General features: G+C 55.7%; 1 protein-coding gene across 8 annotated transcripts in view; it reads right to left on the reverse strand.

The window, feature by feature from the left end:
• Nucleotides 1-16,945, reverse strand: part of Ankrd11 (ankyrin repeat domain containing 11) — a 166,089-nt gene that overhangs the window by 8,013 nt on the left and 141,131 nt on the right. For 6 of the 8 annotated variants that reach the window (XM_063247816.1, XM_063247817.1, XM_063247818.1 and 3 more), the window contains 5 exons: nt 10,671-10,841; nt 10,321-10,524; nt 8,728-8,870; nt 7,235-7,382; nt 449-6,939 (listed from right to left, as the gene is read on the reverse strand). In XM_063247816.1, coding sequence (XP_063103886.1) covers nt 449-6,939; nt 7,235-7,382; nt 8,728-8,870; nt 10,321-10,524; nt 10,671-10,841 — 7,157 coding nt within the window. Of the gene's footprint in view, nt 1-448; nt 6,940-7,234; nt 7,383-8,727; nt 8,871-10,320; nt 10,525-10,670; nt 10,842-12,528; nt 12,973-16,945 lie in introns of those variants that run through there. The other 2 variants (XM_063247823.1, XM_063247821.1) reach the window with 2 other exon arrangements.

Raw genomic sequence — 16,945 nt, forward strand, 5'->3', positions numbered from 1 at the left:
GGAGGGAACAGAGACCCACAGAATGCTTGGGAGGCTTTGTGCTACTTAGCCCTTGGCTGGGGCCAGGGCAGGGCTGGGTGGAGTGGTAGTGGCTGCCACCCTAAAAGCCCCAGGAGGGAGTCAGAAGTGGGCACACAACCCACTCAGCCAGACAATTCAGGAATGCTGGAGACCATGCTGACCCAGGGAGAGCTGGAGGTGGGGCTGAAGCCTGCTGTGGCCTTTCCCTGTGAAGGCAATTTGGCAAAAGAGGGGGTGCAGTGCAGGTGCCCTTGGGGAAGGCGGTGGCCTGAAGAGCAGCCCCAAATGGCTGGGTGTGTGGCACTAGTGGCTTTGCTGCCCAGTGACCATGCAGTGCTGACCCTGACAAATGACTGCAAAGTGTGTCAGGGCCCTGGGGCTCTGCACTTGGCACCTGGGTGCCCAGCCGTCAGAGGATGGCACTCACCACAGGTATGTGGAGCTTGCTGAGCGGCTTGCCATCTAGGAGGTAGGACCCCGTGTAGGTGACGTACTCAGCGTAGCACTGGGGCGCCTGCGGGGTGATGTAGCAGAGGATCTTGCGCTTCTCTTCGATCTTCTTTCTGATCTGAAGGTACTCAAAGTATGGGTTGGATCTATCACTGTGATAGGGCTCAATGTCATCCAGCTTGATGGCATCCACAATGGCGGCCAGTGTCTGCTGGATGACCTCCCGAGTCTGCTGTGTGGATGTGTGCAGTTGCTGCTGCAGCTGCTGGCTGGAGCGCTGGAAGCGGCGCTTGCGTGGGTGCTGGGCCTGGGCATCCTCTTCCTCAGGGGCACGGGCCTTGGCACGGGAGGGTGGCGTGGGTGTGGGCGTGGGCTCCTTCTCCGCAGGCAGCGTGCCCTGCTTGCTCTGACTGGCCAGCATCTGGGCCCGGTTCCTGGTCATGCGCTGAGGGACTTCCTCCACCCGGGGGGCCTTGGGGGCTTCGGCTGCAGGCCTGGGTTCTGGCTCTGCAGCTTCTGGCTGCACACTGCCTGGAGGGCTCTCAGCTGGGGTGGCAGCAGAGGTGGCCTCTGAACCATCGTGGGCCTGTGGAGGGGCATCTTGGGTAGGGTCATTAGGGGTACAATGGGGAGCAGCTGAGGGGCCTTCGGCCTCGACCTCAACCTCATCCCCGCCCTCCAGGGGACACTGTTCTGGGGCGCTAGACACAGGTGCTGCACTGGAGTCCGGGTTCTCAGGGACCTGCTCGTCTGCCACTGCTTCTGCTTCCACAGTGGCTTCCAGAACCACGTCCAGCTTTGACTCCTCTGAGGGTTTGAGCTCAGTGGAGAGTCGGGGGGTGGTCTGTTCAGGAGGGGGCACTGGCTGCTCCTCAGCCACAGCTCCAGGGCCGTCCCCTTCGCTGCCGACCCCAGAGGGCACAGGGAGGGTCCCCCCTGTAGGAGCAGGGCTCCCTTCCGCAGGCTCCGTTTCAACATCAGGGGCGTCCTTGGGCTGGAGAGGGAGTTCCGGCAGTGAGAAGGGGCCGAGGTCCAGATCGTCCTCGGCACTGGTGAAGGCGTCATGCCAGGGCACGGGCTCCACCTGGCCAAGGGCAGCTAGGCTGTGCCCATTGTCCAGGAAGCTGCTCTCCAGGGCCCCAAGAGCCTCCACCTGGGCCCCCGTGGAGACACAGGTGGGCTCGGGCGCCTGGTCAAGGGGCGCGTCTGGAAGTGGCTTGCAGCTGCCGAAGAAGGACTCGAGCCTGGAAGGGGTGGTGTAAGGTGCAGCCTCTTCAGTGGCCACAGGGATGGCTCCCACCCCATCCTCTTTGACTTCCTCCAGGCCTGGCTCGGCTGTGGGCAGAGGGTAGGAGACGGGAGAGACAGGGTACGGGGGCTCTGCAGTGCTAAAGGGCCCTGGGGTGGCGGTGTGGAGGGATTCAGCAGAGCAGTAACGTTTTGGGGACTCTGGGAACCTCTGAGGGGACTTCAGCAAGAAGTCAGCACCCACGGGCCAGCTGACAGGGTTTTCAGAGGCACCGGTGACGAGGGAGGAAGAAAGGGCCTGCTCGGCAGTGGAGTGTGCCCACTCCACAGGCTCCTCGGTGATGACAGTGCTGAAGGGGCCCTCGTCCAAGGGCTCCAGGTAGCTGGGCTCTGGGGGGATGATGGCAGCTGTGGCCTGCTGGTCCTCTGTGGCATCCAGAGGGAGGCCCAGGTCTGGGGGAAGGGCCCCCTCTACAGCCGGGGCTAACAGCTCCCCCCTGGGTGGAGAGGCTTTGGCTGGTAAACCAGAGAAGACCACCTCAGGGGAGGGCGTGGTTCCGACTGTGGAGGCAGGGGGGCAGTGCAGACCGTCCACCTTGGGCGAGGGGATGCCGTAGTCTGGGGAGTAATACCCTGGGGACAGGCAAGCAAACTTATCCACGGGGACTGGCGGTAGTGGGGTTTTGTCTTCCAGCAGGTGCTGCACAGGGGAGTCGAAGCTGGAGGCTGCAGGCACACTCTGCTGCCTGAACAGCTTGTCCCCAACGCTGAACTCCTCCTCAGGGGTCCTCCTGATGTCCACAGAGATGGAGCGGTACAGATTGGTGGAGACAGGCCTCGTGGGTGTCTGGCTTGGGTTTTCAGAAACCCCACCAGAAGCCACGGAGAACCTGTCAAAAAACGGCGGTGAGCAGGTGCTGGTGGACGTAGCGGAGACGGGCATTGAGTGCTGGGAGTCGGTGCAGTCGAACACGAGGTCGGGGTAGTCGTCAGCGCTGCAGGACGGTGTCCTGGGTGTGTGCATGACCTCCTCATAGCTGGGGCACGATACCACTGAGGTGGGAGTGGGCACCCCGGTGGGCCGGCTCTGCTCAGGCCGGGGCGAGGCGGGCAAGACCTCCTTAAGGGACGGCCCTGCCAGCCAGTCTTTGCACTCTGCCCCCAGCCCTGGCTTGTTCTCAGTGGCAGGTGGTGTGGGAGCAGGGTCTTTGAGCTTCTTCTCCTTCGAGGGAGGCTCTGGCCCCGGGGGTTTCTTAGGAGGGGCTTCCAGGCTCTTCTTCCGCCCATCCTCAGGGGGCTTTGCCTTGTCCTTGAGCTTGGGGTCCCCAGACCTGTGCCGCATCTTCTCCATCTGCTTCATGCGCTCTTTGTGCCGCTTGTGGCGCTCCTCGATCTCCAGGTCCTTCTGGGACAGCATCCTCTCGAAGCTTGTCATCATCAGGTCACCGTCTCCCAGGAGCTTCTCCCGGGGCCGGGTGTCCTTCTTCCCCGGATCTCTGGCCAGCGGTGGCTTGTCGTTGCCATTGCTGATCTTCACCAAGTCGGCCTTCTCTCGCTCGGCGTTCTCCCTCAACTTCTCCTTCGGCTTGGCCTCGCCGAGCTTCAGGCCTTCCTCCCTGGCCTTCTCCTTGAAGGAGTTGGGGGCACTGTCCTTGTCCTTGGCGGCAGGCTTTGGCTCGTCCTTGTGGTGCTTGAGGAAGCCGTCCGCGTGCTTCTCTCGGTGCTTCTCCTTCTCGTCTCGCCACCTCTCTCTGTGTTTCTCTCTCTTCTTTTTCTCCTTCAGGATGCTAATGGCACTGGAGCCGTAAGGCTTTAGTTCTTTCTCTATTTTCTTGGAAGGCTCTCTCTCAGAATCATTCCTCTCTTTCTTTTCGGTGGAAAATATTTCGATGGTCTTCTCCAGCTCGTCGTCAATGTCAGCTTTCACCGTGTAGGAGGTGGTATAGGCCTCCGCCTCCAGGAAGTCCTTCTCATACTGGCTGGAGTCCTTCCTGGTGCCGCCATCCTTGTAGTCCTCACCTTTCTCTTTCTTCTCGGCCTTCTCCTTCTTGGCTCGCTCGCGGTCGTGGCTCTTCTTGGAGGACGATGAGGAGTGCCTGTGCCGCTCCTTGTCCCTCAGCTTCTCAGTGAGGCAGGTCTCTCTGGCCTTGTCGTCAGGTGGCTCTGAGAAGGACACCTCCAGCAGGGCGCTCAGGCCCGGCTCCGGGCCCCGGTCTGTGAAGCTGTCTGACGAGACCTCGCTGGCTTTGTCGTTGGAGTCCTCCCGGTACTCGTGCAGCGCCTCCTCCTCCAGCTTCTCCAGCAGGCTCTTCTCCGCCTCGGGGCCCCGCGAGCCCTTCCTCTCCTTGGCATGCTCTTTCTCCGGCTTCTCCTTGTGCTTGCTCTTGGCCTTGTCCTCAGTGGAGTGCTTCTTCTCCACCTTCTCAGGGAGCTTCTGTTTGTTCTTCTTTTCCTGGGTGGAGTCGACGGACACCCTGTCTTTCCGGTCCTTGTATCTCTCTGCACACTCTTTGTCCTTCTTCTCTCGGTGCTTCTCAAAGATCTTATCCTTCTTGTCCCGCCCACCTTCAACAGCAGCCCTGTCTTTCTTCTTCTCTTTGGGCTCTTTCTCTCTGGGCTTCTCCGGGTGCTGCCGGTCAGAGGAGGACTTCCGGTGTCTATCCGAGAGGTGCGGCTCTCGCCCGTCCTCCTTGTCCTGGGGGCTGTCCCCCCTCTGCGTGTCCCCGGCCTCCCCAACCTTGAACCCACTGGCCACATAGTCATCTTTCTCATCTTCACTTTCATCGGTGAATATGTCGGCAATGTACCAGCTCTTCTCTTTCCCTTTCTTTTCATCTTTTTTTTCAGAGAAGTCCTCTGAGAGAAGGCCTGGGAACATCTTCTCCTTCTTGTCTCTCGCTGGGTCAAGGGATGCTTTCCTGTCTTTGCTGTGGGCCTCTTTATGCTTTTCCTTGCCATCTTTCTTTTCCTTGAAACATTTATCAAATTCTTTGTCTTTCTGGCATTTCTCAAGGACTGATTTCTCACCCTTGTCCCTGTCCAGCGCCTTGTCTTTGTACTTTTCTGCCCGCATCTTTTCCTTTCTCTCCTTCTCCCGTGCAGCGTGGTGCCGTTCCCAGGGCTCCAGGCCCTTGGCCAGCTCACAGTCTGGCTTGTCCCTGAAAGCGCTCTCGCAGCTGCAGTCCTTCAAGTCCTCTCGATGCGCCTCCTCGGGCCGCAGGCGGGCGTCCCTGCGCTCCCGGGAGCCGTCCAAGCCGTCCCTCCGGTCCCGCCCAGCCTCGGCGGACTCCCTCCTCCTCTTGTCCTTCTCAGAGAGGTAGCTGGGGATGCCTTTATGCTTCTCCGTCTGGTCTCTCCTTTTCTCAGAGTTCTTGTCCAGATAGTCTCTGTCTTTCTTTCGGAAGAAAGAGTCTCTGAAATCCCGCTTCTCCCGGGCTCTGATGTCACGCTTCTTCTCCTTACTGTCCTCTTTCACTGTCTCTAAGATGAGTTTAGCCACAGAGTCACTCTTGATGTCCCTGTAGTCTGTCACTGGGGAGTCCCAGCTGTCTTCCCCTTTGAAATCAAAGGAGGAATCAGACAGGTCAGAAAACCACCTCTCTGGCTGATCATCGGAAAGGCTGAATTTGGAGTCCTCGTTCTCCAGAAACTGAGTCTTGCCGCAGTACTCATCGAAGGAAGCATCATCCCGGTAACCCCTTTCCTTTTTCAGCTTCTCCTTCTCCTTGCAAGTTCTGTCCTCTTTCACCTCGTTCTTCTTCTCTAACTTGGAGGGCCGGTCTTTGGACTTTTTTTTCCGCTCCTCTTTGTACAGCCTCAGCTTTTCCTCTTTGGGGGACTTTTCCTTCATGGTCTTCTCCCTCTCTGCTTTACTGGACCGGTCTTTCTCTTCCCGGAAGGACCTCCCGATGTCTTTGGCCCTCTTTAGTGACTTCTCATCTTTCGAGACCTTAAGAATCTCCTCTTTGAAGAGCCACTCCTTGTCTTCAGATTTCAGCTTGCCGAGTTTCTCTTCTTTCTTAAAATGGTCTCGGTCGTGCTTCAGCACCTTCAGCTTTTCTGGAGCAATGTCGTTGTCTAAAAGGATAGCCTTATCTGGCTTCTGCTTGGAGTCCTCATATTCATACGTAAAGCTTTTAAGTTTAAGCTCCTGGCTCACTGAACACTGCCCCTTCTCCTTATTTTTGTGTTTGTGTTTTGTTTTGTGTTTTTTGACGACTTTGCCCTCTTTGTCCAGCTTGGGCACGGCGCCATCCGTGCTGGGGTGGCAGATACCCCGCTTCTCTGGTGGCACGCTTGGCAGACTGGCCCTCTTGCGGAGCCCCTGCTTCCTCCTAGTGGGCTTCAGGGACTCCACACTGGAACCCTCAGAGGGGCAGTCAGACTCACTCGTCAGTCCTGTCCGTGAGGAGTCTGACAGAGAGCTGACCTCGGACCAGGCTGGAGAAGAGATGGCTTTCCAGTTGTCCGTGCGCCAGTGCTTGTTGTGCTGGTCGCTATGGTTGGCGCTGTGCTTTGGGGCCACAGCACTGCCGTGGGAGGAGGTGGAGGAGGCAGACAGTGAACTGAACAAGGAGGGGTCCTTCAGCACCAGCGGGGACCCCTTGAGGCAGCCTGTGCTCCCCACAGAGTCCCCATCCTCCTCCTCGCTCTCGGAGGACTCGCTCTCCGACTCGGAGGAACAGAACTTGTCATTTCTCTTTCCGAACCGAACTTCTTTGCTTTTTGCTTCTTTCTTTCGCTTCTTCTTCACTTTGTTTTTCTCCTTCTGCTGCCTGGAGTTGGATGGCTCCCGCACCTTGCTGCTGGGCAGTATGGAGTGTGCAGACAGCCTCAGCTTCTCCGAGGCGCCAACAGTGAGGCTTGTGTCCTCCTCATCAGAAGTGTCTGACAGGATGCGATGGGACGCTTTCTTTGGTGCAATCGTGTTGTTCTTAGAGTAACTCTTAACTTCCATTTTGGGTATTGAAATGAAACTGTTGGACTTAGTCTCTTTCCTGTAATCCTTCTTTAGCAAGTGCTTGTCATCCACTGGGGGGACCCTGTCCTGCTCATCGTCCTCGTCAAACTCATACTCGTCCTTGACAGGGGTCACAGTCTTCTGTGGCTCTGGATTCTTGGCCTTGAGCTTCAGGCCTTTCTCAAACTCAGAGTCCGTGTTATTGCCATCAACTGAGCTAGACGGTGCAAATGATGGGGCGTCCTCCTCCTCAGAGCTCTCTGTTGGAACAGGAAAGGAGAAGTCAGCAGGTGCAGACTGCTCCCCCAAAAGGGCAGGGAGCTCTGTAGCTGTGGGTCCCTAAGCAGACAGGCTGGCAGCCTTTGCTTCTGCAGAAGTGCCCCTCTTGACCTGGTCCTGTCTGAGGCCAACCTTGGTCAGGAGGAGTCCAGAGAGGTCTAGCAAAGACAGGGCTCAGGTCCCTGAAAGGGCCAAGCCTCCAAGGAGGACAGAGACCCTGTGTGGCAACACGGCTACACTGCAGCTGTGAAGCAAACACCCACCCTCACTGCTTACCAGTGGAGCTCTCCTCACTGGATGTGTAGGTGCCTTTGCCTAACAGCAGATTCACCATCGTGGGGGAACTGGCCACTTTCAGTGGGGTCTCGCCTTTCCGATTGCTCTGCTGAGGATTCCCCCCATACCGTAACAACAGCTTCACCACCTACGAGACATTGAGGACTGAGTCAGGGAGCCGAAGGACGAAACTGCTCTGCTGCCCTGCACAAACAGCAGCCCAGTACAGGGGCCCCAATGTGGACTCCCAAGCAGCCCAGAGGTGCAGGTACGGGGAGGGGAGCCCAGCAGCCAGGGCAAGGGGCGTGGCTGGCTGGGTCCACTGCCAGCACACTCTGCTTGACTGCTTCATCTCCTATAGCCCAGTAGTCTTCTCATGAGGCCCTGTACCATGTGGATCCTGTGAGTGGCTGCCCAGAATCTGGGAGTTTAGAGGGAATTTTCACTGGGGAACAGCAGAGCACAGAATAGAGGAAACAAAGACCAAGTTTCTGCAAACTGGTTTATTTATTTCCATTTACATTAGAAAATAAAATGAGCTCTTTCTTGCTTGATTTTAGACTACAGGAGCCCCAAACATTACAGGTGATGTTTCAATAGCTCCGTTCAGTCATTTAGAATCCATGACCTAGGATAGCAACTTGCTGAACAAACTGTGAGGCTGCCACCAGCCTGCCGGGCCTATGGCCTTTTCCTAAGGCCTGCCAAGTAGGCCGAGCATTCTCGGGCCTCAAGGCCCTAAAAAAAGAGGAATCTAAACATAACCATTATGTTTGTGACCTTCCCTAAACACCAGATAACACTACCAAATATGCACTCATGTTCCAGTCATCTGTCTAGTTGTCTCGGAAACCCTCCCACTCGAGCCCCGCACACAGCAAGCCTGCTCCGCGCTGTGCTGTCAGATCCTGGGCACCTTCACAACATGGCAGGAGGAGCTGCTGTGGGGCACTCCGAGCAACAAAGGACGCGTCCTCACCATGTGCAGACTGCTTGATCTTTGTGGCCTCTCAAAGGGACCCTGTGGTTTGTGTCCCGCTCTCCAGCGGCAAGAGGCGGATGGTATAGCCTGTGTTTCTGTTTCCGATCTGGAGGTAGCCCTTCCCCGGGGGCTGAGCTTGAGGGCACCATGCCATGTGCTGCTTGTGCCTCCTTCCCTCTGGGTCAGACAGTAATTTGACAGGGAGACGGCAGTGTGTGTGTGGCTGTCCTTCCTCTTGTGTGCAACTGTTCACCCGCTAAGTTCAGCCAGACCCACATGGCCAAAGAGTAACCTTGGGATGTGCTACAGTGCTGCTGCCTTTGGAACTGTGAAGGCCGTCCTGACACAGCCCAAGATGCAAAGTTGGGAGCAGAGGAGGACGGAGGGGCCTTTGAGGCAAGTAAGGCCAACACGCCCCAGATATTCGGGGGAGGGCTATAGGACAGAGAAATGCAACACTGTGGGATGGTTCTGAAGTCAGAGCACAGAGCAGGCGTGGGAGTGTGCCAACCTTGTAGTGGCCATTGTTGGCGGCATCATGCAAGGGTGTGTCATCATCCAGGCCCTTGGTGTTCACCTCCGCACCTGCAGCCAGCAGCTGCTTTGCGACATCGTAGTAGCCCCGGTTACACGCCTCATGCAGCGCCGTCCAGCCTGGAAATAGACACTTAGGACATACGTTACTTAATCCTTGAGAGCCTCACTCCTGCCGACGAGCTCCAGGACAAGGACTGGGGCGAGGCCTGCTGTGGTAGCATGTGTACCTAGCCCAATCCTGGGTTGCTCCCTGCAGATCAATAACCTGCACCAACAACCCTCCAAGCGTAGGAAGCCCAAGCCTGCAACTGTGCCTCACCCAGCTCACCAGCCAATTCACACAAGGCAGAAACCCTGGGACCTCACACATGCCAGGCAAGTGCCCTACCACTGAGCTGCACCCCCAACCCCTTTTATTTTTCAATTTAAGAGGTAAAGCCTAACTTTCCCATCCTTGTCTTAAACATGTAATCCCCCTGCATCAGCCTAAGTGGGACTGTAAGTGTGCACCATTGTGCTCTGGCTGAGAATCCCCTTGCTATCTGCACAGCTGCTAGACACACCTGGGTTCAGGCCCAGGAAGCTGGAGAACAGGGGCAGGCAGTGAGGTCCCACAATGCAATGCGCGGCAGGCCTCAGCCTGCCCACAAGAAGCATCAGTGCTTTGGCACTGGTTCATTTGAGGTCTCACGGGAGGCGAGGGTGTGTGAGGAGACTGGAGAATGAACTAGAGCCTTCCTATGCTCTGAGCTACAGCCTAGGTCTTATGACAAACAGAAAAAAGAACTAATTTTTGGAAACAGGATTTTGCTAGATCATTAAACTGCCCAGGCTGGGCTGGAACTGTGATCCTCCTGCCTCAGCCCTCCAGAGCAAGGAGACTGCAGTAGGTGTGATGATGCCTGGCTGAGAAAACTTTAAAATCATATAACTAACAACTCGGGCCGTAATCCTGCACCTCCATCTTCACTCACTGTGAGGAACAGCTCTGGAGGGCACAGGGTACACCTTGGTGTAGTGGTGCGTGTCAAATCAAAGGTAGCACAGACTCTACCCAGAGTCCTTCAAGCCAAGGCCCTGGCCCATACTGACTCTAGTCTGGGGACAGCCCACATCTGTCTTAATTTAAAAGGTGACACATCATCTGGCTGTGCCTCCCAGAGGGACCCTGTCTTTCTAAGCAGTTGCAGGATGAAGACACAGCTGGGTTCACAGCACAGCAGCGCCCTCTGCTGGACAAGCGCTTCTTCCTAAGCACACAGGAGAAAGATCTTGCTTGTCAAGGGACTGGGACTGTGGTTGATACTCGTAACACAGCAGTATAAATACTTTTAATCTCTTACTTCTCTTAAGAACAGCAAAAAAAGAAGGTGATTATTTTGAAATACATCCCCAGACATGCCCTCCTCCCTCAGAGGCAGCTGTTGACTCCTTAGGTACAGTGACACGGGCCCTGGGCCCTGGGGAACAGAGGGTAGACTCAGCCTGGCGCCTTGCAGCTGCAGCGCCGTGCTTGTGTCCCTGCATGGACGCTCAGGCACGATCAGCTTGACTGGCTGGTGCTTACCTGCAAAGTCCTTGACATTGACATCCGCACCCTCGTTGATGAGCTCCTTGATGCGCCGGGCATCACCTCGAATAGCGGCCCGGTGCAGGCGGGTCTCCCCTCGCTCATTTCTTTTGTTCACTTTATCTTTGGTTTTTGAGGCAGAGTTAGGCGTCCCCTTCTGACATACTGTAGACTGGGAGGGGTGCTTTGGTGTTGTGTCTACTGTAGGTCAAGGAAGGGACAGGCAGGGCATTACTGGAGGCAGGGGTGCTTGGTGGAAGCAGAGAACCTGTTAGCTCTCCCCAGATAGATGCAGGGGATCAGGGGGACCAGCCCCTCAACCCCAGGGACCACCTGGCCCAGCATACCTGGACTGTTGGCAGACTCCTCAGCTGTCATCTGCATAAGAAGAGCCACCTGCTGGCGCTCGGAGAGTGGGTAGCCTGCCCGGATCCCAGACAACCCCATGCCAAACAACAGCCCTGATTTGCGGGCCACGGGCTCCTTCTTGATCCTCTTCCGCTCGGGACCCTGCTTCTCTGTGTGGCAGGTGAGGGAGAGAGGAGGGGACACATTCATGCCAAGTCCTCAGAGCTCAGAGCCATCAACAGCATCACAGAGCCCTGCATCAATCCCACAGCTTACAGAGCATGGGGTGGGCCATGCAAGGGCGGGCGGTGGGAGGCAGCAGGCAGGCTGCCCTGGGAGACGCAAATCCGTGAGGCGGCCAGTTGGTCTCTAACCATGCTCCTGGTGCAACCTTCCTGTGTGTCACCTGTGCTGCACACAGGGTGCTGGGTCCATGGAGGCAGCTGAGCTACATGCCCTTGCCTACATGCCCTGTGAGCACACATGTGGGCACTTGAGCGTGCCTTCCCAGCCCCTCCTCAAAATTGTGCAGACACGGTGTAAAAATACAGATGTAAACGAAGGCCGAATTGTCAGCTCTGTGCCTTTCTTCTCCCTTCTAGGAACCTTAGCTGTATATCCTGATCTTCGAGGAGTGCACCAGCCTTGCAGTGCCACCACACAGACTGAGCCTGGGACATCGAAAGGCACCAATGCAGGGCATTCACAGATATAGGCCACAGCTTGCTGCCTCCTGGCCAGCAAGTCCCAGCCAGACGCCCTGCCTACCTTCTGTCAGAAGGACTGACTGTGCTGTTTCCCTTGCGCAAGCTTACATTCCTCCTGCCCAGGCAATAGGCACACACTGAGGGCAGGCGTTGCCAAGGAAGTCCTGCATGGCAGCTGCTTCCTTTCCACCTCACTTGTCCCGGAAGCCCTGTGTAGAGTGGGACATGCGCTTGGCAGCACCTGGGACTAGGGAGGCAGGGGAGTGGCCTGTGAGGGTCCTGTCTCCATCTCTCAGGAGGCGGCTGCCAGGCCTTAGGACAGACACCCTCTGTCCACCATTGTCCAGGCAGTTCCCATCAGATGACCTGTGGCTCTTTGTGAAGAATGTTAGCTGCCTCAGTTTATGAGGTTCTGAGAATGCTGTCTTGGGTTTCTGGAAACAAGCCCGTGGGGAACAAACCACCGAATGACATCTTGTTTTTTTCCAATATGCAACACAACTCCCTGAATCCTGCCAACTTGTTTTTACACAAGCCACACAGATCTGAGAGGAAGAGAACCCCACGAAGAATGTGAGTGCTGGTCCTGGCCAGGCTGTGCTGTGCCATGCCAAGGGGGCTGAGCACACCTGCCCCACATCTGCCAACCACATCCTCCTGACAATAGAAGTCAGGCCGGGGGACACTAGACCTGCTGCCCCCGAACCTGCCCATAGTCTCACGATGTAGGGTACCCTAGCGTGGGGCCTGGAAGCCCATGGCAAGACACCTGCCCTGTCACGTGAGTAGTGGAAGATGATGTGTAGGAGACAGAAGACCTGCTGAGAACCACCAGAGCTGTCCGAGACTGCACATGAAGTGGCAGAGTCCCTGCTGTGGAGATGTGATACTATATCTCATTGCTCCAGGGGTCAGCCCTGTGTCTGTGCTGGGCATGGACGGTCTATCTAGTTGTCCAGAGACCCCACAGCACAGATTATTACTGAAATAGCATCTTGCGCTCTGTTCAAACTCCTGAGCTTAAGCAATCTTTCGGACACAGCCTCCCAAGTAGCAGGTGTTATTTTTAAGAAATCAAAATGTGTCAGGCAGAGCACCCAGGGGGAATACACTCTTCAGAAGGTCATCTAGGATGGTCAGCTAAGCCCACCTTTTCCCTGGAGGTCAGCTGAGAGTGGCAGGCAGTCAGGGTCACAACGTCTGGGCATCCATCCCTGCGTCAGCCAGTCTTCTCATGCAGTCTTGTCAAGATGGGTTAAGCTCACTGCTTCTGCTTGACCAAAGGGGTGCCTGGTGACTGGCACCCATTCCTATCCCAGCCTCCTGGGGAGGAGCTTGTACCCAGCTCCTGCATACTTCTCATACCTGGCCCTTCAACTGGATGTTTACTGTTCCAACCAAAACCCAGCCTGAAACCTGACCCTGTTGTTGGCTGCAAGGACAGTGTTTTCCAGCACCTGCACCTACAGCACCTGCTTCCGATAAGGGCCACCTCTGACGCTGCCAAGCCGGTCCCCCTGGCCTGTTGGAACTGCTGGCCACAGCTGGGGATAATCAGTAGTTTTGCTGGCAGCTTGCTCACTTTTTATATTATCTAAAGGAAAGCAAAGTAGAGTGTGTATAAATTCCAAGTGGTATCTGCAAAGAGAGAGTGAGTCAAGGAAGTGACCCAGTGTGTACCATGTGGGAGTCCTGGGAGCACCCACAGATCATACCTATGACCAGAATTATGGAAGGAATTACATTCATGAAGCAAGGTACAAACCCATTGAGACACAGCCCCAGTCCTCTAAAAAATTTTCTAAAATCCTGAGACACTCTTGCCAAGCTGCCCCAGCTGGTCTCCAACTTGCAAGTCTCCTACCTGAGCCTCTCAGAATATTGGGACTGCAGGATCACACCCAGCTTCTGGAGCACCTTTCTACACACACACACACACACACACGCGCGCTTTGCTGCTGCCCTTGTCCTTCCCTAGCACTGCTGGATGTCAGCCCTGGCCTATCCTGAGGAGCCCACTTCCTGTCAAGGCACCCACTGGAGAGAAGGCCTTGTGGGGATGCAGGTACTCTGGGCAACCTAGGCCGGACTCTGGAGTGCAGTGGGTACCTCTCTGTGATGTCCGGACCTCACGTCAGCAGCGCTGGGCCCCGCTCGTGCTTCCTGGCCTCCCTCTGACCGGGAACCCTCGTACTTTCCACTACTGTTCTCACCACTGCCTCCCTCAGTTTGTCCTGTGCTGCTATCTAGGTAATTTCTTCAGTCGTGACTTCTAATTCACTAATTCCTTTTTATGTTGTCTCTAATAAGCTACAGAGTCTGGCCACTGAGTTTTAAATTTGATATTACTATTTCCATTTTCAGATGTTTCATCTGCTACTCTAAATCTACGTAACTTTTCTGACAGCTGACTTCTTGCTCCCATTTTTAGATTGCTCCTATTGCGTTCTTCCCATTTTCACGTGGCACCTCACAGTTCCAGGTGGTGTTTCTGAGCTAGCCCTATAGAACCTCTCGGGATGCTCTGTGTCTCTAATTCTGTGCAGGTGCCTGCATCTGGTTATGCTCTGCACCCAAGGAGGCTATCTCTCTGCTCAGGGGCAGTGGGGAGCTCAAAGTTGCAAAGCCTAAACACAGCCCTGACAGCAAAGGAAGCAGGGGACAGAAGCCTTTCATCTCTCTAGCACCTGCTAAGAGAGACAGAGGGCCTGAGGTGGGGGCAATGACTTCTGTGTAAGTATGTTACACCTCAGCTCATTTCAAAGCACTGCTCTGCATTTAGCATCTCTAATTTTAGGCTTTTCTAGAGCTTTTAGGAGACAGAGTCCACTGCACTGCCTACACAGGAACATCTCTAACTGCTCTGTGCGGCTGTCAAAGAATTCGGAAGTACCAGTACACCCAAGATTCTGCTCTGGGGAGAAGCATTTTCAAGGTGGATTTTGAAATAACAGGAAGCTCCCTGCCTGTGTCAGGGAACAATTTCCCTGCTCTCCTGCCAAGTGGCGAATGACTCCCTTTTATTTCACTTGGCCTCAGAAGTACACCTCCTCCGCCACACACTAGGTGAGCCCTGGTGTTCGGCGCTGTGAAGTGGGGTCTTCCGAGTGCCAGGACTCACTTAGGGAGAGGCTATTGAGAAGGGGCACTGCCTTACCTAGGTCCAGACTCCATTTCCAGCACAGCCAGCCAGGGGCCAACAGAGCATGTCCTCAGTCTAGATTGCAGCACCGATCCATGCCCATGACAGTGGAGGTCACTAACTGTCCTCCCAACTTCCTGATTTGTGTTTATTTCTATTTCTTTTTTCTTCCATTATCATCACCAAGCATTTAAAGAAAGCCAGGAGCTTGTGCCTGTGTGCTGTGGTCGCCTCAGCTTCAACAGCAGTACAGTGATGGTCACACATATGCAGCCTGGCCTTCTCCACACTGAGGACAGTGACTCCTACTCTGCAAGCAGCCCCAGTCTCCTGTGAGGTGGCATCCTCAGGAGGCAGGAGCAATGCTGGCACAGGGTTCAATGTCCCGAGCACTGCTACTACCTCTCCCTGCACACCAAGGCAGGCTAAGAGGGCTGAAGAAACAAACCACAGTCCAGATACACACGCACCTGGAACTCTGAGCCCCGATGCTGCCCTGGGACCTGACTTGCTGAGTCTGAGCTGAGAGGGCAAGATTGTGCCCCATCCTCAGCACAGAGCAGGAACACGTGTGCTGCTACCGCCCTGTGCTGGCTACCCTGTCACCTGGCCCAGCGCAAGCACTGCTGTGACCATGCTACCTGTCCCCCGGCTGCCTGCACAGCCTGCCTGCCAATGTGTTCAGCCCACGACAAGACTGGGTCCTCTGGAATGCGGGGGAATATGTGGTTTTAAGCAGAAATCCTTCCTTTGCTAGTCCATGCTCTCCTTTACCTAGAAAGAAAAAGTGTCTGAGGAACAGCAGGACTGCAGATCAGCCTCAGAGGTCAGTTACGTATAATATCTCATTTGGAGGTTCAGTCTCATGAGCAACAGGAGATACTTGGGCCAATCCCAGAACCCGCCACTCACAACCCCCCCACCACCACCTGTGGCTGGCCACTCCTCTGCAAGACTCCCAGGAAGGGATGGCCCCCTCAGCATGTGCTCTCACTGCCAGTCTCCCTTAGTGGCTCGGCCCAGCCATGAAGTGTGAGGAGAAGCCATCGGCCAAGGTTTCTGGGCCAACAGGACACATGTTCCTCCCGCCATGCTTAGGAGGAGATGGGCAGCCCTGAGCAGAACCAGTCCTGGCCCTGCAAGATGGTACACTATAGAGGGACAATCCGCATGTGTCTGCAGGGCTCCCATGAGGACCCTGCCAAGGCTACACTGGGTAGGGGTGAGGATGTTTGCCCCTCCCAGGCTGGCAGGCTTGCGGCCCCTTCTGAGCTGCTCACAGCAACACCCATCGGGTGAGCAAGGGGAGGGGGGAGCCTCTGCACCACCAAGGTACCTCCAGTCCCAAGCGAGGCAAGGACTGAGTCTCCTGACATAGGCCCTTTCTCACCTAGCCAAGTGGCTACGCACTGACGCACTGACGGTACAGCACTGAAATGCTGAGGAAACCACAGGGCGAGCAGAGGTGAGAAGGCGATGGAAGAAAATCTACTTCTCCTTTGTTCCAAAAAAATACCTCGGTATTGAGAACAAAAGAAGCAGCCGCCCACTCTGGGTGGGTCCCTCAGGGTGGCTCTTGAAAGGAGCCCTGGGGTTCCGAGCAGGAGGTTTCTGTGAACCCCAGTGAGGTAAAGAAATGGTTCAACAACTCATACTTAGCAATTTATTTATTTGTTTTTTTGAGGCAGGGTCTCACTATGTAGTCCAGGCTGGTCTCAAACTCACAGCCATCCTTCTGCTTAAGCCTCCCCGGTGCTGGGATTTACAGGTGTGTGCCACAATGCATGGCTAAGATTTCATATGATTTTATCAGTCCAGAGCTGTCAGCAAGGGACAAGGGACAAGGGACAAGGAAGCCCGGAGAATGAGGAGAAGCTGGTCCCACATGCTGACCTGGACTGGCTACCCTGCTGCCCCATGGCCAGGGCACTGTGAGCAGCAGGTGGAGGGGCACGTACCGCCTGCTCTTCCCCCCTGCCCACAGCCCTTTTTCTTTCTTTCTTTTTTTTTTTAAATCAGTACCGTGGATTGAACTCACGACTGCCTGCTTACAAGGCAGGTGCTCATGCCCCTGAGCTAAATCCCCAGCCCCGCACAGCCCTTTTTCAAACAGCACAGCAGCAGTCCTGTCCAGAACTCATGGGTGACCCAGACAACCACAGGCCTGCCCTCTGCAGGCACCACGTGGACATGCAACCTTGGGGGCCTGGCTCCTGTGACAGACAGTGCTATGCTGCTATGCGGCTCTTGGCAGGCTGCCCCCAGCCCTGACTAAGCAGTGGGAGGCCACACCTCTGTGAGTCAGACTGAGCACAGCAGGGCCTGGGAAACAGGATGCCACTCCTGCAGCAGCTTGGTGGCCTTTGAAAAGCTCATCCAGTCAGGCACAGATACTCACTGTTCATTGCTTAGCACCCCAGTTGTG

Source organism: Cavia porcellus, unplaced genomic scaffold (genome assembly GCF_034190915.1).
Source record: "Cavia porcellus strain 051 isolate PalLab524CR breed Dunkin Hartley unplaced genomic scaffold, mCavPor4.1 scaffold_4, whole genome shotgun sequence".
Taxonomy (NCBI): Eukaryota; Metazoa; Chordata; class Mammalia; order Rodentia; family Caviidae; genus Cavia; species Cavia porcellus.